Source organism: Melospiza georgiana, chromosome 9 (assembly GCF_028018845.1).
Source record: "Melospiza georgiana isolate bMelGeo1 chromosome 9, bMelGeo1.pri, whole genome shotgun sequence".
NCBI lineage: Eukaryota > Metazoa > Chordata > Aves > Passeriformes > Passerellidae > Melospiza > Melospiza georgiana.
The window spans coordinates 17,560,204-17,585,327 of NC_080438.1; the positions used below are offsets into that span (position 1 = coordinate 17,560,204).

The 25,124-nt window shown below is 43.6% G+C and overlaps 1 protein-coding gene across 1 annotated transcript in view; it reads left to right on the forward strand.

Moving 5' to 3' along the window:
• DDAH1 (dimethylarginine dimethylaminohydrolase 1) overlaps positions 1 to 22,594 on the forward strand; it is a 56,367-nt gene extending 33,773 nt beyond the window's left edge. Inside the window, exons 2-6 of the mRNA XM_058030383.1 lie at positions 5,666 to 5,765; positions 6,843 to 6,916; positions 7,505 to 7,624; positions 17,391 to 17,534; positions 18,057 to 22,594. Coding sequence (XP_057886366.1) covers positions 5,666 to 5,765; positions 6,843 to 6,916; positions 7,505 to 7,624; positions 17,391 to 17,534; positions 18,057 to 18,170 — 552 coding nt within the window. The 3' untranslated portion in view covers positions 18,171 to 22,594. The remainder of the gene's footprint in view (positions 1 to 5,665; positions 5,766 to 6,842; positions 6,917 to 7,504; positions 7,625 to 17,390; positions 17,535 to 18,056) is intronic.
• Positions 22,595 to 25,124: the final 2,530 nt, after the last annotated feature.

The following is a 25,124-nucleotide window of genomic DNA, read 5'->3' on the forward strand; positions in this document are numbered from 1 at the left end:
TCTGGGTATGTGATGTTCAGCCCAGTTTAGTGAGGTCATGCTCGGATTGCTCAGAGCTGAGCAGAGCAGATGTGATTTGTGTGGGTGTCTGGGAGCAGCATAGCCACCCATGGCATCTGGGAGCACTGCTGAGCAGTGCTGATCCACTCTGGGACCAGGCCACTGCTGGCCTTTTCCTTTTTTTCCCCTTCTCAAGAGAGGCAGTGGGGTGGACACAAAGGCCCAGTGTGGATGAAAAGGGAGCTTCATTGCCAAAGCAAACCTGTCAGCTGGTGGAAGTGGGAATGGCAGGTACAGCATGTCCTTACCAGGGTGTGCTGGTGGCTGTTTGTAGGACAGAGCTACCCTTTTTGTCTTGCTCTTAACACACTCTTACTGCATGACCTTCATTGAATAGCAGTTCTGGAGCATCTTGTTCTTACGCTCTTTTCCTGATGAGCTTTCAAGAGCCAAGGCCCTTTCTGGTATCAACACTGGGAAAGTGAGTTGGAAACTCTGCCACAACCAACATCCCACAAATTTCTGAGATCAATATGCACGAGGGTGTGCATCTGACCCACTTAAAGCAAGAAAACAACCAGGAGTGGGTTTTTCTTCTCAAAACCCCTCAAAACTACTGCAGCACTGCTTTATTTTCTTTGAAGCCTGTGCAGGTCCAGAAGGGCAGTGCTTATCATCAGGAGACAGACTTCCCTCATGTCCAAATGGAGCAGATTCAGGCAGGCAAGAACATGGATTACGACCAACATTGGTATCTGGTTTTGCAAAACTGAAGTCTACCCTGTCCTGGCCCCAGATCTGTCCATCTCTGTTTATAGCCTTTATTCAGAACCTTGCTGAAAAATGTACTATATATGGACAGTGGCACTTTGTGAACTCAGAGCTAATGGCTCCAGAAATAATCACCTTTGAGATTATTATGGTCTAACTTTTGCGTATGTTAGGTCTGACATTTGATTTGCACAGCTATGAATGCCTGCTTAAAACACAATGAAGTAAAGTCTGAAATGCAGTATTTGTGATTTAACAAGCTGGAGAAAGGGATGGTGGATGTAAACTTTCAGGAGACAGTGCAGTAGTGTGTCTTGGACTGAGAGCCCTTTTTGTTGGTCTCCGGAGAGCTGAGCTGTGAGCACAGGGAGCTGAGTTTTGCTAGCTTAGAAACCTCATTTCACCTCTGGATCATGGGATGGTCTTCTGCCCTCCGAATCCCTCTGCATCCTTTTCTTTAAGCCAGGGCTGGAGGCACCTTCCCTCTTTCACCAAGAGCTTGGAGACAAAGGCAGATCAGTCACTGCAGTCATTAGAAGATGCCTGATTTGATACCATCTGCAGCCTCTGCCAAGCCCCAGCTGTGCCCCTGCCCAGGGGACATTTTGGGAGCCTGAGTGGCGCCTCACCCATGGCCCCACTACCCAGGGGAAAAGCTGCCCTGCTCTTGGCAGGTGTGAGATGGTGGCTTGCAAAATCATTCCCCTGTTTCCACTGTCTTTTGAAAAGATAATTTCCTTCTTCTGTCAATAACATAAATCCCATAATATGGTTAGTGCACAGGAGACCAGTAAATAATTTAGGAAGCAGCCTATGTTTAGAGTGCATCAAGTACTAATATAGAGAAGGAAAAAGTCCCCACACATTACTTACAGTAATTGGTGGAAGGCACCAGTCCGAAGGGTAATGAGTTCCATTTTTAAAGCACGAGGAAATTAGATTTTTATAAATGTCAAACGCAGTTATTGTCCTCCTTCCTTGAAACAGAGCTGAGCTGGCTGGAGCCCATTGTCTCTCAATCAGCTTTGATATGGATTAGACACATCCCATCTCACACTAGGAATGTGCTTATTAGAAAAATATCACTGCACAAAGCATACAAGCTTTAACACTCAGCCCATGTACTAATGGATACACGTACAATGAAACCCAATATCACGTTACAAACCTTAAGCTGACCTGAGATAATAAGGTACAGAAATCTGAAAGGTTGCAGATGAGTGCTCTCTTTGTGTGCAACATTTCTGACTACCTGGGATTTTAGTTTTCAAATAAAGGAGATAAAGTGAGGGAAGGTGACTTTTCCTCTTGGCTGCTTCTAAAAGAGCAAGCAATGTAAGTCTTCTTCATGGTGACAATGCTTGTAATCAGGTAGTGTCCAAATATTTTGTGTATTTTACTGGTGTCTCCTGGGTAACTGTGGTTCCACAGGGGACTTTTCCATTCACTGTTTTTTAGTTCTTTCCCAGAAAAAAGCAAGAGGTGGTTATTTGTTTATACATCAAAGGTTGCTCTGTGAATTAGTCTTTTTATTCATAATGAATGAAAAACACTTCAAAAAATGGCTATCGGTTATTTGGAGAGCATAAAGTGTGAGCAGAATAGAGGGCTTTGTAAAACCAACCCTCTTTCCTACATCCCTTTTTAAAACATCTTCCTTGAGGATATCAATCATCTGTCCATCTTTAGCTTGAGATTGTATCTCGTTCCCATCTGTGGAAGCTCTGTTAGAAAGTAGCACAGTACTTCATGATGTGGGAAGGTTTAAGGAGGGAGCCAAGCTGTAGAATCCCTTTCGCAGTGATGAGATAAAGACTCAAGCTGCTTGTGTGGACTTTACCCCGTGCTAACCCAGCTCTGAATGCTGCATGTGCTGTTTCCAAGGTGGGACTGTGTCAAAGACATTCCATAGACAATGCTGTGTTGGAGACCCAGCTCAGGAATTCTGCAGGATGGCTTTAGAGATCTATAGAGGGGATCATGTGAGTCTGTGCTGTCCCCTCTACAGGAAATTCAGCAGATGGGCTATTCAGTCCTGGTTGTTTTTCTGGAATCCTTTATTTACAAGTGTGCTTCTTTATGGAGTTTTCTTTTCAGTTGTCTTTTTAATAATGTCAAATTTTCTGTTCAGTCTTCTTCATCTTTTGTGCTTTTTTCATCTCTGCTTCAACTGATTGAAGTTTCTGGTGTTGGCCTATAGGAAAAAAAAAAAGAGTAATTTGAGACTTCTGTTTTACACAAGCAAGGGATGTTGAATGATATTCCTAACACGTACCACAGGAACATCCATGGCTCTGCTGATGCTTCTGCTTCTGGAGACGTGGTCAGGGAGGAGGGCAGGAGTGCTGTGGGGAGTGGGGGCATGGCAGGGCAGCCCCTGGCTGGATTTTCTCTGGCAGCCCAGACAGCTTCTGCTGGGAGCACCTGCCCAGCAGCACATCTCCTGAAAGGCTTTCTCTTCCTGGTGTTTTGGCTTTGGAAGCTGCAACAGGTTGTAGATTAATTGGAGATGGGTGACCATGCAACAGGCTGGGTGAAGCTGTTTTTCATTGTCATTTGGCCTTCTGCCTTAAATACTCCCATCTGATGGTTTTATTTCTTTCTTTCTTTATTATTTATTTATTTATTATTTATTTCTATCTGCCTGTGACTGGTGTCCCAATGGGGAGTTTGCCTGTCTGCCTCATGTCAGCACAAAAGAGTGAATCTGTGTTCTTGGAATGGAGCCCTGCTTTTATCATGCTGCATCTCCATTATTCCATATTAAACAATTGTTTTCTTCTTTGGGTTCCATTGACTCTTATGCATGTAGCACCTGCGCAGTAAAACTCACTGGGCTTCACAGACAAAAGAAATCTTTCTACTCTCAGCACAGGGATGTTATGAAATGTTGCCATGTTTGTACAACAGCAGTTTTCCAATATTACCTCAGCTGTTCCCCATTTATTTGTAAAACACCATGTGTGTCCAATCCACATTATAAACCTAATTTTAAAGAATGCTGGAGGTTAAACAACAACACTAAGGAAGATGAAGCCTTTCTGCTAAGCCTGGAGACTCTTGAATGCCAGGTTTCTGCCTGAAGTCATTTTAACATCAGATGAAAGACAGAGGAGCAAAAGAGAAGTGTTACTTGTAAATGGCATGCTGTAGGCTCATTCCAGGCTGCATGCCAAGGCCTTAGATAGTTCTCTGTGCATCCCTTGCTATCAGAAACCCCCTGCATACAGTTCTGAGTTGCACTATAACCCATCAGAGTTCTGCAGGTGGCACAAAGATCTGTCTCTGTCCTTCACAAATTTTAGCTGAGGCACCTACTTTAACAGTGTGCTTGTCCAGGGTTTTTTCTGTCCAGTGACTGGAGAGTGAGAAGATGCTAGAGGAGAAGAGAAACCTCCAGAGAGCAGATGAGGCCTGGATAAAGTGCTGCCCCCAGTGTATCCCACACAGACCCACATCACCTGTCCTGGCAAGCCCATGGGCACCTGCCCTTGCCTTTAGGGCTCAGGGTTAATGAGATCACTCACAAATGCCACATTGCCAGGTCATGGAAAATGAGCAGGAAAAGGAAGCTTAGGTGGATCATGTCTGGCTCTTTCCTTATTCCCTGAAGCCAGCACTGCTCTTAGGAAGGTGTCAGCCAAACTGTGTGCTGCTCTTGTGCTGAGGCTGCTACAGTGAGAGTGAAGGACCTGTCACCATCAGGTGTCCTTCCTGCTGTGGCAAGGGTAGTTAGGCAGAGCCCAGGAGCAGGGCTGCTGGGACTGCCTCTCTTGTTGTACAGTGCTGGAAGACTAGTATGGTGTCACTTGTTTTAGCTTCATGTGGTTTTTCTAGAAATGCTTAATTTAGCCCCTTAAATAGATGAGTGATCTGTGGGACATGCAGAATATAAAAGGAGTTCACTGTGTTTGCCATGTTTATTCATGCTTTCTGGCCACCTCTAGTTAACCATGGTGGGGAAGTTTCACTGAACATGCAGATGCCCCTGTGTGGGATTAAGTTCACATTTCTGTGGATTAGCTCTTATTTTTATGGACATTCTGCAAGTTATAGGCTTATGCTTTTGGTGAGTCGTTGGTTGTGTGTAGGTTCTTCTTTTGCCTTACAAGGCACCACAGTGATGCTGTTTGAGCACAGCCCCTGTTCTGGATGGCAAGTGATATGAGCCTCTATAGAAACAGATTCTGCTTTAGGCATCCTCAGCAGCCCTTAGTGGGAAAGAAGGAACCTACTGAAGCTGCATTCCCTGCTCCTGACACAAGCTTCTTTCAGCAGGAAACAGGCTCTGACTTTAGCAAGCAGGATGCCCCACAATGTATAGGCATGAAATGTCTTGTGATTCTGAAGCAGGGTAGCTCAAACATGCAAGAACTAGTGCCTAGTAAAATTGCAAAGCCATAAGGAATTTGAACATTTACTGACTAGGGGATTTTTTTTCCTTTGGGCTGAAGAGGGGCTTGGGGTAGAGCTGGCACCTCTGTGGCTGGCAGAGCCACCTCCTGTGTCTGAGCAGAGTGGAAGGAATGAACCTCACTCCTCTGCTGCTGCTTCTTCTGGCCCAAATCTGAGGGACAAGGTTTGCAAGAGGATATTGCTGTGCAGAGGGACTGGACTTAACATGTGCTTTGGAGCACTTGTCTGTGCCTCCTGAATGCTGCACTGCAAAGACAAGAGCCTGATCTGTGCCCCTTGCCAACCCATCCCCCAGACCACAGAGGCCTCTGACCACAGGTGGGGAGCTGTGATGGGCAGGGCCACGAAGGACCCTGCCACCCATCTTGCTAAAGGTGCATTAAAAGGCTTTAATTCTTATTAATTATATGTATTTCTGGCAGGTTTAAAAAAAAATTTCAACAGTACAATATGTCCTTAATAACTTTCTTTTAAACAGGTTGAAGCCATGAAGAGAGCACTGGAAAGTCTCAACCTTAATATAGTTGAGATGGTGGATGAAAACGCAACCTTGGATGGTGGAGATGTCTTATTTACAGGTATAATAATCACAGGGAGTGAATTTGCTGTTTACATGTTCTGGCTGCCTTAAAGACTGCATGTTGTCTGATAGCAACATAATAAAATGTCATTCCTGTGGTTTGCTGAATCTGTTGTTTGCTAAATGTCACGAAGGTTGCTGAGAGATGAGTTCTCAGTGGAGCCTTCAGTGTCCTGCCTAATACCTGAATAAATGGAGTAGCAGTACACACACTACAAAGAACAGCACTGTGCATACAGATTTTATTTTAGCTTGTAAAGTGCCAATAAGAAAAATGCTTTCAGTAGTCAGCTGTCTGGGGTTGTTTCATATTTCTTATTACAAGCAGCTAACATTCACCAGACTCATTTTTAGGACTTGTAAAAGCTTGATGCAGACAATTGTCACTAGTTCAATGAATTAAATGGAAAAAAAAAAAATTACTTTATCAAGGATGTGGTAGAGTTGCCTGTCAGATGTCATGAGCCTTACATGCATGGCTGACTTCAAAGATGAAGATACTGCCTGTGTTTTTTATGTCATTAAACCCATTAGGCATTTCCTCCCATTGGCTGCACACAGGGCTGCTCCCTGCCCGTGCTGAATGAGCCTGTTTGTTTTGATCAGCATCACAGGAGGCTGCCTGCCTGCCTTGGAGCACCACAGGGAAAGAAGGGTCTCCTACAGAGGCAGGCCAGCAAGGGAGGCCTTCCTCAGGCAGTGCAGATCCAGCGCTGATTTTCTCTGGTGCTGGAGGATGCTAATGACTGCAGATCTGCCTTGAGACCAGAGGAAATCTCAAAGGGAGAGGGAAATGGTTAATCAGTGGTGTACTAATCCAGCCCAGCTGTTGTCTTTCCTGACCCAATGACCACTGGAGAGATTGAGAAGAGGAAGCTATTTATGCTTCTGGTTAAATATCTCTTCTGGCAAAGGATTAATTGCTTTAGATTGTCAGCTCACAATTGCAGGTTGCATTCTTTTATGCTGAATTTTCAGTTTAAATACTCATCTTGAGAAGAGAAACATATAACATGAAAATCTTTGAAAGATTGCTTCAGAATGTCTCTAAAGCTAGTCTGATTTTTCATTCCAGGCAGAGAATTTTTCGTAGGTCTCTCCAGGCGGACAAATCAACGTGGTGCAGAAATTCTGGCTGACACATTTAAGGTTTGTAGATTCCTTCATGCCACAGGAAATAGGAGCTGTCATTCACTGAGCTAATTGAACAGTTGTACTGGCTAAGATGTTTGTCATACTCGTGTACTTTATTTAAGACCTAATTTAAAGAACCCCAAAGGTCCAAGTTGCTGAAAGGTTTGAGCATCCTGTAAAGTGATAGATGCTGAAGTTGGATCTGAAATGTGAGATTGCTGCATAACAATTAGTTGGATAGTGGGAGGCTGTTATTTTTTGAGAGCACATAAACACTCACGTTCTTCATGTTCTCATGTATCAGCCCTGTGTTCTTATTGCTGGTTCCTGGAGAGGTTTTATGTACCTACTGTTTAATTAAGCATTTCAATGTATTTCTTTATGGTTGCAACGATAGAAGTATTTGAAACATGTTCTAGATTTTATGTCAGTCTCCAGACAATACAAGCTGGTCCAGAGGAGAGTGTCATACTTAAACTGTTGACACTGTGCCCCGGGGTAGATAATTTGCAGAGAGTAAAATTAATTATGGAATGTCTCCATATAATTATGGAACTAGGACACTTAAAAATATTTATAGCACCCTTCTTTACTCCCATACAGGATTATGCTGTCTCCACAGTCCCTGTTCATGATTCTTTGCATCTGAAGAGCTTTTGCAGCATGGCTGGACCAAACTTGATTGCTATCGGATCAAGTGAAGCTGCACAGAAAGCCCTCAAGGTAAAGCACCTAAAGAAATATTCTAAACAGCACATCTCTTTCTGCTCTTTTTAAAATATCTGCTGAAGGATGCTGGAATTTTAAAATACACATAGATCAGTGAAAGAGGAAACAACAACTTCATGTTAGGGTCTCCTGTGTGTGCAAACCAAAAAGAATGTCTCTGTCAGGCAAGAGAATCGTGATGTTGATTTAACTTCATTTATCTTAATGGAAATAAACAGAATAGGCAGGTTATTATTTACAGCTTTTTAGACTAAAAATCTGATAATTTGGTGTTAAAAGGGAGGAAGGAGATATAGTCAGACCAGTGGAGATATTTACTTCAGATGTTGCCATGAGGAAACTTATCTTTTAGAATTCACAGAGGGGAAGTAAAGGTTCTGTCATGAAAGAAGGAGGAGGAGGCCCTACACTTGTATACAGTGTTTATAAACATGAGCAAAATTCAACTACAATACTGGTTGCTCAGTGCTGCAATTTGAATTTGAGCCAGGGCTAATCTGAGAACTCATCAGTTTGATTAAACCCTTCTGCACTGCTCAGTTAATCATGTTAACATCAATTTAGCCATTGTAACCAAAAGCATTTTTTGTCTAACTTGATCAAATATTGCTGGTAACTAACCATCAAGTAAACACCAGCATTAATCAAGGTAAAGTAATAAGCAAATACATTTTTAAAAGGACATGATAATTACCAAGATAATCTAGCAGTCTCTGATTGTTGGTGGATATATTTTTAAAAATAAATCAACTGTCAGCCTTCAGTATGTTTCTCTGCACTGGACATTTGCATGTGTCTGAGGATAATGTTTGCTCACACCCTGCCAGCTGAGGTTAGGGATTCTGGGCTGGAGGAGGGTTTTGTCCCCTGGCATGTGCTCTTCTCATGCTCCTAGAGACCTGACAGGTTACATCAGGCAGCCATATCACAGCAACATATGGAGTTACCCAGGACATGTTCCAGTGAGTTGGATCTGGCTGTTTGTCCAGGAGTCTAAATCTCCTATGAGAAACTATTGGCAAACAAATGGGTAAATTTTCTGTCTTGGAAATGATGGCATTTGCAGTGCTGCTGATCACCAGCTTCCCCTAACATTTGAATTCTTGCTTTCTGACAATGTATTTGTATTTGTTTACTTGCCACCAAAGCGAAAAAAATTGCAATCAGCTTCTTGCAGTCTTGTGGAAATAAAAGTGCAAGAGGATCTTGGAGGAACTGACACTTGGAATTAAAAGCTGTTCCCTGGATTTCAGCAGATGAGCTGAGCTGCAGCAGTGCTGTCAGCTGCTCCTGTCACCCAGCAGAGTCTGTGGCAGTACAGTCCCCTGAGCTCCTGCCGAGTCTGTTGCCTGGCACAGCCCAGCATGCCACTCCTTTATTGTAATAATTTGTTATTTTTAACTCCTCCTTCATGTTGCCATTTTTTGTGACTGGAGATGCACTCATACAAGCAAGATGACTGAGCTGTCTTTAACCATCTCTGGTAACTGAGTTGTTTTCACATGTCATGTTAGGCAACTGCTTCTAGAGAACTGCTATATCGTGCTACTCTAACATTTTACATTTAAATTGGGGTTTATCTGCTTACATTCTTGTTTGAAATAGAGATTTTTCTTGATTGTTCTTACTGCTGCAACTTATGTATCCTTACAGTACTTCAAAAATAGAAAAAGAAATTGCATCTGGTGCTCACGTATGGCCAAGTGCAATTGATCTTGAGTTCAGTGCAGTGTGTGTAATGTAAAGCTCTGCAAGTGAGCTGGGAAATGAATCCACAGAGTTTAGGATAATAGACCACATGCTAGAAGCAGATAATAAATCAGAAATGACATTTTAACCATTAAATCCTCTTCAGGTTTTGGCAAGTGTAGTGTATTTATTTGGACTGCAGCTGAAAAGTGGCACTTGAGGAAACTTGGTGAAAGAAAGAGACAGATTAAGTGCAGAAAGTACTGGGGCCTCTGGTGACTATCACATCTAAACTTTAACTTCCCTCTGCTGTTTTCAGCATGCATTTAATTCCTTCTTGTAGTTAAACCTGTTTATAATTCCATAAATGTAATTCCACATTTGAACATCAGCCATGGCTGTTGAGAGGATGAAGCCTGGGATTATTTCTCAGGTCCCTTGGAGAAGTCAGGATTTCCTGTAAACATGTCACCTTTGGGCTATGATCAGGCACTGCCAGAGTTGCTGACCTTTCCTGTGAACGTGAATGAGGACAGATTTGGGCTGTGACAGTGCCAGTCCCAGTGTAGGGAGTTGATGTGGCAGTGCTGCAGATGAGCACCCTGCACCACTTTTCCCCAACAAGGGACATAGCCCTGGGGTCTGTTGGGACAGCAGAATAGCAGGAACTGGCCCAGGACATAATCCAGTTCAGGTTCCAGCAGCAAAGGCAAAAGCTAGGCAAGGTGGCAATGGGAGCTGTGACACAGCATCTGTTGCACACTCCTTTCTGCATTCTCTTGCTCTATACCAAATCCAGAAGAGACACATTTGTGGCTGTTTGTATTGGTTGATACAGAGCACAATTTCCCTCCACTTTGTGATGAGTGAAGATTGGACAGCAGCAGATGATTGTGGACACAGTCCTTGATCAGACCATCTCTGTCACCCTTTGGATAATCCAGTAGTAATCCCAAAGCATTTGAGGGTCACACATATTGTTCCTGGCTTTGACAAGCTCAACTATTCCCTTGCAAGCAGTGTGGATTGTATCTGTAGCAAGTTCCTACTAAAAAGGTTGTCATCTCACTGTTGAGAAATGAGTCTGTCCTTTGGGTAGGCTCTGGTAGCAGGCATTGACCAAAGGAGCAGCCCTGGGGTGTCCCCCCAGGACTGGCAGGGAGAGCCTTGGTGTGCATGCACTGCTCTGGGGTGATGCAGGGTGAGGGGGGAATGCTGATGGATCTTGGCAGGGAGGGCACTCATCCCTCCATATGGCCTGGGCTCAGCCCTGCAGTCAGCTGAGTCTGGGCTGTTTCCTCTGAGATCTGGAGTAAGGGAGTGGCATGTGAAACATCTGGGATTTCAGTTGGTCACTTGAGAGAGTGTGTGCTAATTCAGAGGCAGTGTGGCTGTGGCAGATGTCAGGACTGAGCAGCACTGCCAGTCAGGGTGCAAGACAGAGCAGGTGATGCAGCTGATAGAGTAACCCCTCATGTCCCCTCACAGACTTGTCCCAGCAGGACCCAGAGCAGTGGTCACATCTGCACTTTGGTGCTGGTCCTTGGTATCTTGGAGTCCAGCCTCATTATTAAATGGATTTCTTTGTGGTCAGGACTCTGTTGGAATATCTGCAGTAGTGCAATGCCATGACTTCAGCAATATACCTCTCTTTGTTCCTCCTACTTTCAAAAAAAGGATTGGACATGATTGTCCTGCCTTGTTCTTGACTCCCTCATTCAGTATCTTCTGTTGGGAGTGGAGCTGCTCATTCTTCCCCTAAATTATTCCCTGGGGGATGCTATTGATAATGCAGCTGTTTTGACAGTGATCAAGAGAGGCTTATCAAAACCACATCTTAAGGATAATATAGAAAGGAGTCCCTTTTGGGTAACTATGCCCTTGGTGTCTGTCCAAGCTGTGATCAGAGCAGAGCTTTTAAACACTTGAGCACAAGGAGTTGTTCTCGCATTGGCAGTTGCCCCCATTCCTTTGATTAAATGCCTTTTGTTCTTACTCCATCTTGTGTAACTGAAGTGTCTGCAATGTGCCAGCTTTTGAAGAGCTGAGTAGTGTTTCCCTGCATGACAGGAGGGTTATAGTGCCTGGATAAAGCAGAGGGGTTCCCAGCTCTGCCACAGAAATGCCTCCAGACACCTAAGGGACAACTTCATCTCTCTGGTGTTCTTAGAAAACCGTCTGTACTGCCATGCAGCAGGAAAAGGCTCAGCTAAATCTGCTTTTCCTATTGTCTGTCTAGCAACTGTCTTTTCTAGTAATGCACAAGTTTGCATGAAAACATTATCTCTTCTTCCTTAAGAATTCATCATTTGTGCCTCTGCTTATTCCCCACATGAAGTCATAATCCTCTATTTATGCTATCACAATGGGTTGCTGTGGAAATCATTACTAATATTAATAACCCAAAGAAGATGACATCAGGTAGGGAATTAGCAGAAAGTGCAGATGAATGCTGACTTTTTTGTAATGTGGGAACAAAGAAAGTTTAGTGAAATACAAAGAAGTGTTGGGAACTTTCCCCTTTAAGCTAAACATTAAAAAATGAGACTTTGGTTCTCTCAGCCTTGTAGAGAGTAAAATTAATCAATTTATAATCAATCAATACATGAATCAACTTATAAAATTCTATGTACTTTCCCTTATCTCCTTCGGATTCTTCATTACTTTATTAATTAGGGGTACCTACCATCTCAGAGGATGTAGGTCTTCACTGAGTGCCAGATGACCTCCTACCTTAAAAAGTCAACTCGTTGTCTTTTACTTTGAATTAATTTTAGATGATGTAATAGCCACTGCACTTATCTGAGTGTTAGTGCTGTTCAGTTTGCATATGTGCAGAAGTATCTTTGGAATATAAAGACTCAAAAGTATATATTTATATACTAGAGATTATTTATGAATCATTTTTGTTTGTTTGTTGGTTTTTAAAGGGTGACAAAGTGTCCCTTTCAGTACATGTTTTTCCTCACCAGTAAGGCACAGGAGCTGGGTCAGAGGCTGACTGAGGAGATGTCACGTGCTGTGCGTAAATGGGGACTCATGTTTCTGTTCTTTGCTTCTTTTTTTCCCTTTGACCATTCTCTCCCTGGGTTCCTGTTCCAAACGACAGGATGTTCGTGCTCTTGCCTTCTGCACTGAGAACAACAGCCCACGTAATCCGCTTCCTTTGCTCCTTGTCAGGCCGTGGTTTCCCTTTGCATGGTCCTTGGCAGAGCTGGCAGGCAGGGGACAGTGTGGCCATGAGGGATGGCGGCTCAGGGGGACACAGCAGTGCAGGTGTGCACGCCAATGACGCTCGGTGCCCATCGCATCTGTGGTGATGCAAAAGGTGTCCTGTGCCAGGAAAAGCCGAGGAGCAGGGTGGGAGAGGCTGCTTGTAAGAACTCTTCCTTCTGGAAAACGTGACTGGGAGGGTGCAGCAGGGAGGCAAAGCCCAAAGCCCAGCTGCCGGGACCGTGGGTGTTGGGCGGAAATGAAAGCAGCACTCTGGCCGTGGATGGACTGAGAAATCTGGCGTGCTGACCATGGCACTGCTGGCTTCACAGAGATCCTCATGTGGTTTGTGTCTGTAGGCCTGGGCTGTCCTGTCCTGGATCCCTATCAGACTTCTCAGTGCCTGACAAGGAGGCTTAGATCATTCTCCTTTGATTTATGCTGCTCACAGTGGCTGTGATGGCCCCTTCCTACTGAGTCTACTACGCTGTTGTCTCTTCTGCCTGTATGCATGTCAGGGGAGACACTCCTGATAGATCTTGACATTCCAGCAAGGTTGCTGGCTTTTCCAGCTCTGCTCTTCTGTCCCCTCTGGCCAGCCTAGCCAAGGGTTTCATGGTCACTGCTTTGTTTAAGGAAACTCTGAGAAGCTGCTGAGTCCTGTACGAGGCACCTGGCATTGTGGCACAGCTCATCAGCTCCTCTCTGTCCTGCACTTTCTTGTGCTGAACCCAAAGGCTGCTGCTTTCTCTCTCCATGCCAGTTGTTTCTCTAAATATGAAGAAATGAGGAAGAAACTCAAAGGACAGTCAGGGCAATAAATCAGTGAATGAATTTTGGTTTCAGTGTAAAGTGATGTGCAGCTGGTATCACTCTGTATGATAGCTGATGAGTTGAGGTCCTGGAAACCATTCACCAAATCTTGGTCACCTCTACTCCCTATGTTGGGATGCAAAAGTGGGTACCTCTCACCTGACACTGGAGACACCCTCCCATGCAGTACTAAAAAAGAAGCTCTTCTGAGTGTTGTGAGAATTTTTAAAAAGCAGATTTGGCAATCAGCAGTATTTTCCATTTGCAAGCACTAATTTACCTTTCTCAGCTGTCCCTCCAGATGGCAGTGGACTGGTCAGGTGCCTGTCCTCATCTTTTGCCTTTGCTGCATGATGACATAGCCTGACACTCTTCCCAGACAAGTGAGAAAAGAAACATGTTGACCTTCCAAACTCCCATCCAGCCTATTGCTGTTATTCTTCTCAGCAGTTTTAGTTGCCCTGCACCATAAAAATACTTCATTTTTGTCATTGTAGGTGAAACCTTGACATAGTGTAATCTTTTCTCACACCTTTCATTCTCTTGGATCCCAGGCCAAAAGTTGTTTAAGCATCAGTGTCAAATGGGCTGAAGTTTAATGTGCTTGGAAAGAAAGAAAAGAGGTGGGATGCAAGAATTGTCTTAAATAGTTTGACATGACTAGTTTTCTTTTAAGAATACTTTGACTTGAAGGATTTAAGAAAAGATAGCTGAAAGCTGGTGAGGGAATGATCCTATGGGTGCAGCTCCATTTGGGCTTAGGTTTGATTTTTCTTTTAAGTGTTGGCAGTCAGGAAAACAGTGGCTAATCAATACAAACATCAAACCCTGGAAATCTGGGCTTCTCTGTCAGCATCACACAGGCAATTTAAGTGTGGTGCTCAATGCCCTGTTAGCAGGAGGAACATTCAGTGTGTGTTTGGTTCTGCTTGTGGGGAGTTGGGGATAAAAATGTGCATTGCAGGTGGGTTTGGTCGCTCTCTGTCCTGCAGCAATCTGGATGTGAGTAGGTCCCAGAGTGAGCAGGAAGCAGGGCTCAGACTGGGGCCTTCCTCATGGAGGGGGGAACATTTGTAGTTAGGCTTGGCCTCTTTTAAAAGTGCATGCAGTCACCTTAGTTCTGTTAGAGATAATGGACCCAAAACACATACACTTTTTCCTTCATGTATAATGCTGCTTCATAGTTAGGATTATTTAGCTTATCCATTACCTCAGTTGTCTGAGGACACACTGTAAAAAAACTATAGAGAGGCATTTTAGGCTATGTGGATGACTTCAACATAAGGAAAGCATGACTAAGGGCTGAGAGAATGTGCAGTGAAAATTACCCTCTTTAGGCTGAGGAAAATTCCCAGAAAAACGAGGCACGCGGGAAATGCCTGGCTCTTAACACAGCTGGTTGTACAACGTTTGTGCACAGAGAGCCAGGCCTCTGTATATAAATGCATCATATTTTAGGATGTATCTGATAGAAAATACAATCAAAGGACCTTGCTTTTATCTCCTTTTCTCTGCCCTGGAGTCAATCTGGCCAGGCACATGTACTTAATGACTTCACATAATAGAAATACAGAAAACCACATGGGTCTGCAAAGTGCCCTGATTGTGTCATGTTGGTGCATTTCTGCTGCATCCACAGCCTCCCTGTGGGGCAGGTTTGGGGTGTTATTGCCTGGGCACTCTCTCAAGTAAGTGGTTTTTGAAGTTTTACTGCAACAGTCAGGCATAGTTATAACAGCGATGAAAGCTTGCAAATATTATTTCCTTTTTATCTTAAGAGCTGAGGAAGAGAATAATCTTGTGTTGTCAAACCTCCAGTTAGTAATAAAAGCTTTCTTGTGGTGGTGTTCCAGCTAGCTGAGATCCCAGTCCCACTATCACAGCTGTGTCCTCAAACTCCTGTGCTACTTTGCCTCACTTTCTCACTCAGGCGTTCTGATTTGTTTCTGAGCTGATTCCACCACCGTTTGTGTGCTTTTTAATACTGAAAACAGTCCTTTTAATGTGCCCTTGGCATCATCTCCCAGGATCCCAAAGCTGGTCCTTGAGGCACAGGGGCTCTGCCACTTGTCCTTTATCTGCTTTCTGGTGTATTTCCCACTTCAGCATTTTGCAGAAGCAAATGAATGGGAGACTTGTCTTTACCCTTCTGCTTAAGAATTCTTTCGTCATTTCATATGGAAACATTTCACAGAGATTCACAATGTATTTCTGATGTTCCTACAAAAACCTACAATATCAAAATTCTGTTTTCAACAAGGAGTGCAGAGAGAACATCTGCTTGTGAGCTTAGTGAAATCCAGACATAGTGGCTTTTCTTCTACTGATACATGTATTTTAGTGCAGATTGAACGAATGTTTCCTTAGTCAAGACTCAAAAACATTGTATAGGAAGGAAAAGGGAAGCTGCAGGTGGAGGCTCTGGTTTCCAGGTAGAAGAGCCACACTAGGTGCAGGACATCTGCAACATCAAGGAAACAGAATAAAACTCATCCTGGCAACATAACAGAAACAAAATTATAAAAAAGAAAATCAACTGTGCTAAGCATACGAAAATACAAAATTACATCCTGTGAAGTAAAGGTGCAAGGACTTTTGCCCAGAGAATCACATTAACCTTTTAAGGAGGTAGATGTGTCCTTGGGAACTTGGGAAAGTTTCATAACATGAGAAGGAACAAGAAATGACAATCTGATAACACTTCCTCAAGAATGCATGGCATTCTTTGTTGAGAGTTTCATGTTCTCCACGGGATGTGGATGACTCAGGCTAGAACATGAAAAACGTGGACCTATAAAGGAATTACTTACCATAGGTGTGGGCAAGCATGAGTTCTTTGTTACTTCCCAGTATGTTGTGTAGACCCTGTTCTGAATCAGCTACATTTCCTTGGTAGTATTTCGTTAATGAATGAGAAGTAGTACAGATGAATGACCTTAGAAGCAACTTAATGGCAAACTTAACTGTGCCTAAAATTGAAGTCTGCTTTCTGCTGTGTGATATAAATCTCTGGGTTCTCCCTGAGAAGGGAATTTAGTTGAAAAATGTTGTTAACAAAAGACCAGGTTTTTCTAAAGATACTGTTAATGTGAATATTTTAAGTTGAAAAAAAAGCTTTTTCTTTCTGTTTGCATCTTTGCATGTATGTAGGCACACAGGTGGGCTGGAGGAGAAATGGAAACACTTGCAGTTTGCTTAGGCTTTCAGTAGGACCAAAGTTTTGGACTTTGAGTCTTGTTCAGTTCTGTGTTATTCTTGGTCTCTGTGAGCCTGAAGCTGATGTAAAGCTGGAATGCTACAACTGGGAATCAGGCATCTTGTCTTCAGGCTTTTCCCATCCTTACTAAAATGGATCTGCTCCAAAACATGGGATTGCATGCTTGTCGTGTCCTGAGAGTCTCTGTCTCTGAAATTCCAGCCAGCCAGGGTCTACATTTGTGTATTTATACCCCAGCCTCTGCAGGCCAGCAGCTCTCCTGTGCAAGGCAGGCATTGTGCTGTCCCCCTGGGAACGAGGATTAGCACAGACGTGCCTGCTCACCCCTCAGCACAGGTGCTTAGTGAAAGAGAAACTGCCTGCAAGGCAGAACAGAGGTCCTTGAAAGGAATTAAGATTGGGCTGATATCCAAGCTGGGAACCATTCCTGTCCTGTTTGGTTTAATTCATACTCATTACATAAATACTGAACAGTGGTTGCTTTTTTTAAATAGGTGCTGAGCACCTAGAGTCTCAGTCAGTATCAGGAGCAGTTTTGCATACTCAGTGTGCAATCCTCGAGGAAAAGACCCCACAGAGGATGCTTACCAAGTGCCCTGCTTAATCCTGCTGCTTGCAGGAACCATTGCACAAAGGTTTTCTACGGCTCTTTTCAGTTAGGTTTAGTAGATTCTTCCATAAAGGCAGAGATGAAAGGAAATATCTGTACTTGCTGCATAGCAAAATGGCCCTTGACTGCCTTGGCAATCACAATTAGCTATTTCTGTTCTCCCATTACTTTGGGGTTGCTTGATTTGATGTAAACAGCTGCCCTTTGTCTCCTGGCAGACCATGCAGCAGATGAGCGACCACCGCTACGACAAGCTGACAGTGCCTGACGACGCGGCAGCGAACTGCATCTACCTGAACGTGCCCAGCAAGGGCCACGTGCTGCTGCACCGCGCCCCCGAGGAGTTCCCGGACAGCGCCAAGGTGAGCGCTGCCAGCCGGGCCCGGCAGCTCCTGCTGCAGGGACGGGGGTGTGAGTGCCACAGCCAGAGGGCCACGTGTGCCACCCTGATTTTTAAAGATTTTCTAGGCCTTCTGATGTTTACATTCTTGTAGCAAACTTTCTCACACGCTTTCTGGAAATAACTTATTGTTTTGCATTCTTTTATGGAGGAGGAGAAGTTTGGTGGACTGTTGGTTTGTGCAGTGTCATTGGAGAGGTGGCACTTTCACCCTCCAACCCACTGTCACTTTTGGAAAATTCTAAATGTTGGAGTCAGAAAATAAACTTCCCTTTTCTTCACCTTGAGAGCAGCAGTGTGTGCTCTTGTATTGTTTTGTGTCCTGTAGCGACACATGTGCACCATGGATGTTCCTGCTGATTAACAGTGTTGGGATGGCTTGGCACCTGCTGGCAAATCCACGTTCTGTAAATACTTAGAGAAAGGGGAAAACAGAGGTGTAAATGTAATGATTTTTCCCTTACATTTTTTTTTTCCTGAACAGGTATTTGAAAAGCTGAAGGACCACATGCTGATCCCAATAGCTGCCACAGAACTGGCCAAAGTAGATGGGTCACTCACCTGTTGCTCTGTGCTTATTAACAAAGCTTCAGAATGATGAGTTTACAGAGTCCCTCCCTTGTAACTGGCAATAATGTTACACACAAGGTAGACGAATCTGTATCCACACTTTTATTGTTTTTATTGACAATCTACTGTACCACTGTGCTACTAACCCTTGTTTACAGATTTTTTGCATTGTGATTTTTATTATGTCCTTGCAGATGGTATTTAAGGTGGATGTAGGGTTTGTGGGGAGCACATAACTCTGAAGTAAGTTAGTCCCATGGGCTAGCAGAAGGCAATTATAATGGCTAACCCTTAGCTTTAGTGATTTAACATATCTGTGTGAAAATTTCATGAAACCTGGCTAATTCTCAATATTTCAAGCACCTCTATTGTCTTTACACTGTTCTCTTCTGTCTTCTTTTCTCTTGCTTCCTTGCTCTACATGTGTTTTTCCTTCCTCGGTCTCCTACTTTCAGTGGTGCAAAGTATTAGGGGGGACTGAAGAAAACTCAGTGGGCTCATGAACCTTGTGTGGTAGGGAAGCTTAGCTGGGACACTGGGCAGTGGATTGGGCTCACTGTCCTGGCCACATCACAGTGCTGCTGCTGCTGGGCAGAGTTGTGGCTGGAATCCATTTCAGACACCAGGGACCAGCTTTGGAAAAGCTTCCTCTGATGGGAGCATCCAAGGGCAATGCCTGCCTGGGAAACCTGAATGACAGGAGAGACTAGTGCAGCCACACAAGTTGTCTCCTGCAATTCAGGCTCCAGTTTCCTGATAAGACCATGACTTTCAATGTGGTGAGAATGGAAGAGGAGTTTTTTTAAAAGGCCAGATCCTAGGAAGCCTCTGGACCACAAAAATTAAATGCAGAGATGCAAAAGAAATCTAAAGTATGGGGGAGTCAAATCTCTTTGTTTACATCTTAAAATTTGTTTCTTCTTTCTGTTTTCTCTTCATTTGGAGGCCACTTACTAGCAAAATTCAAAAGAAAAGGGTGATAGAAGGAGTTGAAGGACAGCTATTCCTGGATTATGCCCATGAATAAGGGAAACTATTTTTTCCTGGAAGATTGTAATTTTTTCTTTATCTGCCCTTGGGACAGTTTTCCTTGGAACAATAACATCTTATATTTTTTTTTAGTGGCATGAATATTCACAGTGGTATTCAGTTAAGACAAATATAATTTTTGTAGCAAATTCCTCAACATGTTTACCCACTGAGTCATGGCTTTTTTTATTTTTTTTTGCCACTGCAAAGTGAAGCACACACCATTGTATTCACATGCTTCTTATTAAATCATTTGTAAACTAAGGATGGGAGCAATTCCCAAACAGAGGCAGCACTGGGAACTCTCCAGAGACTGACAAATAGTCTGAACATGTTATCAGCTTCCTAGACATCTCCTCCACCTTTCCTGAACCACTTGTGGTGTGTTGCTGAGGTACAGTAGGAAGTGAGTGAGGGGGCTTGGGCAATGTGGTCTGCAGGAAAGCAAACAGAATTAACCAGATGCCCGCTGGGATACCCTTTGGAAACCTGTTTTGTGCAGCCATAAGGGAGGAAACACAAGTCCTCATACTTGTAGGTTCTCTCTGGCATATCTCACACTGCATCTCAGTGGTAATGAGAGGAAAACCTCCTGGCAGCTGCCAGAGTACACCTGATGCTTCGTGGGTGCTCTGTTTGCTGTGATGACACAAAGTATCATGGGGAAGAGAGCACTGATGAGTGAATATAGTGTATGTGTAAAGAACATGGCCCTAAGGAAGTTCTTCAGGCAGCCAAACAGCAAGTGGGGGGGGTTTTCTATTTATGGCTCTCCTGTCCCAAAGGGTGTTCCTAATGTTCCCTCTTTGTCTCTTCCATTCCCATGCACCATCATTTAAACCTGAGCCAGGTGATCAGGCTCTCAGGATGTAAATGTTGCAGTGGGGAATCTTTTTTTGCCTTCCCTTGGTGCTTTTTAAATATTTGATAAAGTATCACACATTTCAAAATAACCTGACATTAGACAGAGATTTTGTGCCAAAAAGTGGCCCTGCAGTATTGAGCTGTGAGCTCCTAAAGGCAAGCTGTGCTCTGTTAAAAACCTGTGCAGCTGTGGGAGCTGTCAAAGCTGAAACAGCCCCCCCATCCTGACTTGTCCATTTGTCCCTGCCCCCATCCATGTCCTTCAGTCCCTCTTCCCTCCTCTTGCTAGGGAGCCAGAGCATCCAGCTACACTGGGAGAGTTAGGCTGTAGGATTTCTATTTTATTTATTGTGAAATATTTCTATAGTGTTGGTTTTGGTTTTTTCTTCCTCCACCCTCTCTCACCTCTCACCTGTCTCCTTCCTCAGACTCCCATTTCTAGTTTGTTCATCAAGGCATGATGAGCACTTTTCTCATTTAATCCCAAGTGATTTTACCTTCTTGCCTCATTTCTTACTTGAGTCTTTTTCTTCACTTCTTCACTGTTCACTCCACAGTATCCCAAGCCATGATGGACTATCCTAAACTCACTCCCTCCTTGAGTAGGTGCCAGGAGAGAGGAAAAACTGAGGGGTCTGCTTTGGGTCTGAGCAACTTCTTTTGAGCTAGAGGGATGACAGTCAGCAGGAGCTGTAGATTCAGAGGGTAAGAAGGGTGACTCCTCTTTTTAAGATTTCTCCAGAAAAAAAGAACCATTTCTGGTGACAGCGCTGTCACTCTGTGTCCTTGAAAGCCAAAGAATGTGTGACAATGAATTCCTCTGATTCCCTAGGGGAGGGAAAGGAGGAGTTGGGATTTCAGAGCTGAGAAACAGCTGTATAGACTGAGAGATTGGTTTTTCACCTTTTGCCATTTAGATTACTTTGGCTTCAGGGCTGCATTTTGGTATACAGAAAGCAAGGGAGCAGCTGAGGGATCTGAATTCCTTTAGTTGTTGTATTCAAACTGTCTAACTTCAGGCACAAAATTGAGGTGCTCTAAAACCACACCTGCTTTCTCTCTCTTGGCCTCAGTAGGAATCACAGCCTCTTAACATAGATGCTCTAAATTACATCTTAGTCTGATGCCAAAAGTTACCTAAGCTGGTTAGGGGGATCACCCTCACCTCACAGCTTCTCCTGTTAATCTTTATTCTGGCATTAGAAAAAAAAAATATTATGAACACTTCAGTTTATGTATTTGCAGTATGGTACTAAGAACTAAAATCATGCCAAATGCTTCTTGTTCTTGCTGTTTGCTGTTTATTTTTCTGTTGCCCAAACAAAGAATTCAGTTGTGAGGACATTTTTGCAGTGACACATGTGCATCTAATGCATTTCCAGTACATTTTGTCACCAGAACATTTCTCAGATGCCTGATGTAAATCATCATCCTTGATTAATATAAATAATAAAATAAAATCCCAAACCAAAAAAGGAGCTGAGACACTGAACACTGATAGCTGCCCACATAAAACTCTTTGATAACAACTGTCAGGCTGTATGACAGAGCAGACCCGTACTGAAGTTCTTGTGGTAACAGCTCAGCAATGGGGCTTGAATTACTCATCAAAGGATTTTTCCTTTCAGCAATCAGTTTAGCTCAGTTGAAATGAAAGAGCCAGAATGTGCATTATAGGTATTTCATGGATGTTATCTTTGCTGAGAGTTTAGGGAGATCTGTGATATGTGGGTTTCTTTCTTCTACAGAATGTGAATACAGTGTCTCTCTCTGTAAAGAAAATGTGAATGCATACTGTACCTTATGAGATAAACTTGAATTCTTCAATTTATGTATTCTTGTGTTTACCATGCTAATATTCAGTTTTAAATAGATGCCACTGTGTGAAGCTATGCTCTGATTTTTTTTTTGTGATTTCCATGTGATAGGAATAGAGCTCATAGGCACCACTATGTCCAGTTTTGGAAACAAAAAGCCAGTATACAGAATGCTGTTTGTTCACAGCAAATTGGAAAATATGGGGGAAAAAAGCTTTTGATTTTGTTCAGCTTCATATATGTTTTATCAATGAAGTCAGAGCCAAATTAATAGAAAACATCAACATCCACATGGAACCATTTGAGGAAGATAATTTACTATTTAAGATTGTCTATTTTTGCTTTTATCAATAAGGAAGCTGAAAAGATAAGCCTGCCTAAACAATGGTAATTGTTAAGTGATTGTGAACAAAGTATCAGTGGACCTCATGTATTTCAGAGAAGTTTTAACTGGACTGTGATGTAAATTGTATGGAGTTGTATGTGAATCGTGTTAGTCACTGTTTTACTTTGTATTGTTCTGCAGTGCACAAATGTGACTACTGAGTACAGAAGCATTACATTCATTAAACTTAATCTTGTTGCAGTATATAATTCCCCACTTTTTGTGCCAAAAACATCAATACATTCCATAATCAGTTCTAATAGAGGTTTGCACTTTGATTTAATTTTTTTTGTGATTCTTGCAGTTTCAATACTATATATCTCCATCATGAAGGAATAAAGTGTCAGTTGTACCCTACCCTGTGTAGTTCATGCTTCTTCTTTTGGAACTGAAAGTTTATGTATTTAATTTGATAGTGTTTCATGCTGTCTTTTTATTTCCAAGCTTATTTCATACCTAGAAGTAAAGCCAATTATAGACATTAGCACTAAAACCCTTAATTCTGTTAGAGGAAATCTTGACTCTTTCAAAACAAATTACTCTTAAATGTAGAGTCTACAATTATAATGTGTAGAGAGGAGATACAGCCTGTGAGTGGTCATGGTTAATTTTATTGCTGTCCAAGGTAACAAAACAGATGTTAGCATAGTACAGTATGATTCTCTGCAGTGCCTGCATTTACTGTAACTTACAAAAGGTGAAACTACAAAGGTTTAGTGGCATTGCATTATGGTTAAATTACTCACACAGCTCTTGTGTCTTTTCTCCCCCACAATCTCAGGAGCAGCGATTGCACTGCAGGCATTGCACTGAGGTAGCCTGGCAGAGAACTGCATGTGTTATATCTAAATACTCCCTGTGGTGGGCTGCAGGCTGCTCCTGGGGCTGCAATGCCAGCAGGGTACAAAGCCGGGATCCAGAGCAGGGTGACCCTGCAGTGACTCTGGGCTCTGTGTGTGCAAGGGCTCGTGGGCCATCACTGCCATCTCCTGGCAGCCCGGGAATCACTGGTTCAAGGCCTCAGTGTTGTTCTTCCAGCTTTTTAAGAAAACCAAGATAATTTAACAGAGTAGGAATTCCTTAATAAACTGTAGCAAAATAATTACATTACTTTCAAACTGTATTTTGCTAGTATAATAGGACTTTAAATAAACCATCATCTATTATTCTCCTTGCCAGAGAAGTAGGGACAAAGGATCTTAAACACAGCCTTCATACTGATTTTACAACATTGGTTAAAAGTATGATTTTTAACTAATGTGTTTAAATCAGTGCTGTGTCTAATGTGAATACATTTAGTGTGATGCAATTAGTATTTTAAACTACTTCATTTACATGTCTACAGAAGAGAGTTGGTACCAATTTACCTGAATTTGTTTCTTAATGGCAATGATTAGATGAGTTTTGTGCAAAGAGAAGCCTTCCTGCTGCCTGCACCATTAAAGCCTGGTAGGGTGTTTTGGCATTAAGTCAGCTAAAATATATTCTGCTCTTGTATTTGCTAACCACATGCTCTCTTCCTGACTGCTGAAGTGAAATCATTCCAGTTTGTCTCCTACACGGCTCAGGAATCAGCAGCCTAACCCTCCAGACATCACATGGCTTTGAACTGCACCTCTTGCTGAGCAAGGTTATTAACAAATACTCGAAATCCAGAATGCATGAGAGATATTTTTATCAGCAGTGTTGTATGGAGCCAGCAAAGTCCACAATATAACTCACCTTGAAGAGGAAGAGCTGAAAGGCATGTGATATAATAAACAGGGGTGGGAGTCAGGGGCTGGGAACACGCCTGGCTCTGTTTCAGAAGTGCCACAATCAAGTTCTCTTGGAAGCATCAGAGAAGCTCAAAGCTTTCCATGTATTTTGGGTGCATAGCACAGATTGGGGAGGATCAATGTAGGCACTTGAACTTGGGAAAAAATGGTCAGCCTTGCATCTCTCTGAGCAGGAAAATGGGAGATGAATAGGTTACTTTGCAGAGATACACAGCTTTGAGAAATTCAAATGCACTACAGAAAGGTTTCTTGGGCTGGGAACAGCAGGAGGCCGTGGGCTGTGAGCAGGTGTGCCCCCAGGTGAGCAGCAGCCAGGGCTGTGAGGGGAGGGTGAGCCTGAGAGTTTGCACAGGCCAGAGGGGCCCTCACAGCAGTGGCGGGGAGTGGAGCTGGCTGGCAGAGTTTGAGGATTGGCCCTGATTGGAACATCCAGCTCTGCAGAGATCTCAGCCCTCTCTGCAGGAGCCTAGTCCTTTATTTTTCACGTGTTCTGGGCAGGATCTTCGTGTTTATTTTAAAGCTGGGACTGCTAGCACTGTAAAACAGATACTGTCATAATTAGTAATTAGTATTTCAAGTACTATTGCATTAACAAAGCATGTCAGTCCAAGACTTTGCAAATATGTAAAACTACCATAAAACTGGCAGGTTTTCCCTACTGACAGCAAACCTCAGTGTTGATCGCTTCTACTTATGTTCATGTTTATCTGCTGAAAGGACAATTTTAGGAGTGCATAAACAGCCCGAGTTCCACCCGTGCCAGCTGCCAGAGCCCCGATTGCCGCAGTTCAGCGCTCCCTTTCCCTGAAGAGGCAGCGCCGTGTCCCGGCGGGGCCGCGGCTCCCTCTGCTGCTGCCTTGGAACACGACCCCTTGCACGGAGGGGCTTTGGAACACCGAAACCGGCGGGCACCGCCAGCCGCTGTCATTCGTGCCAGCACCCGCACGCTCCAGCCGCGTTAGCGGAGGGGCTGCCACAGGTCCCGGGAGGCCCGGCGGGGTCAGGGGCGGCTCCAGCCCCAGCCCCAGTCCCGGCGGCGCAGCCCCCGCGCCCAGCGAGCCGCGCCCGCCCTCAGGCACCGGCACGGCCCCGCGCACGCGCCACTGGGC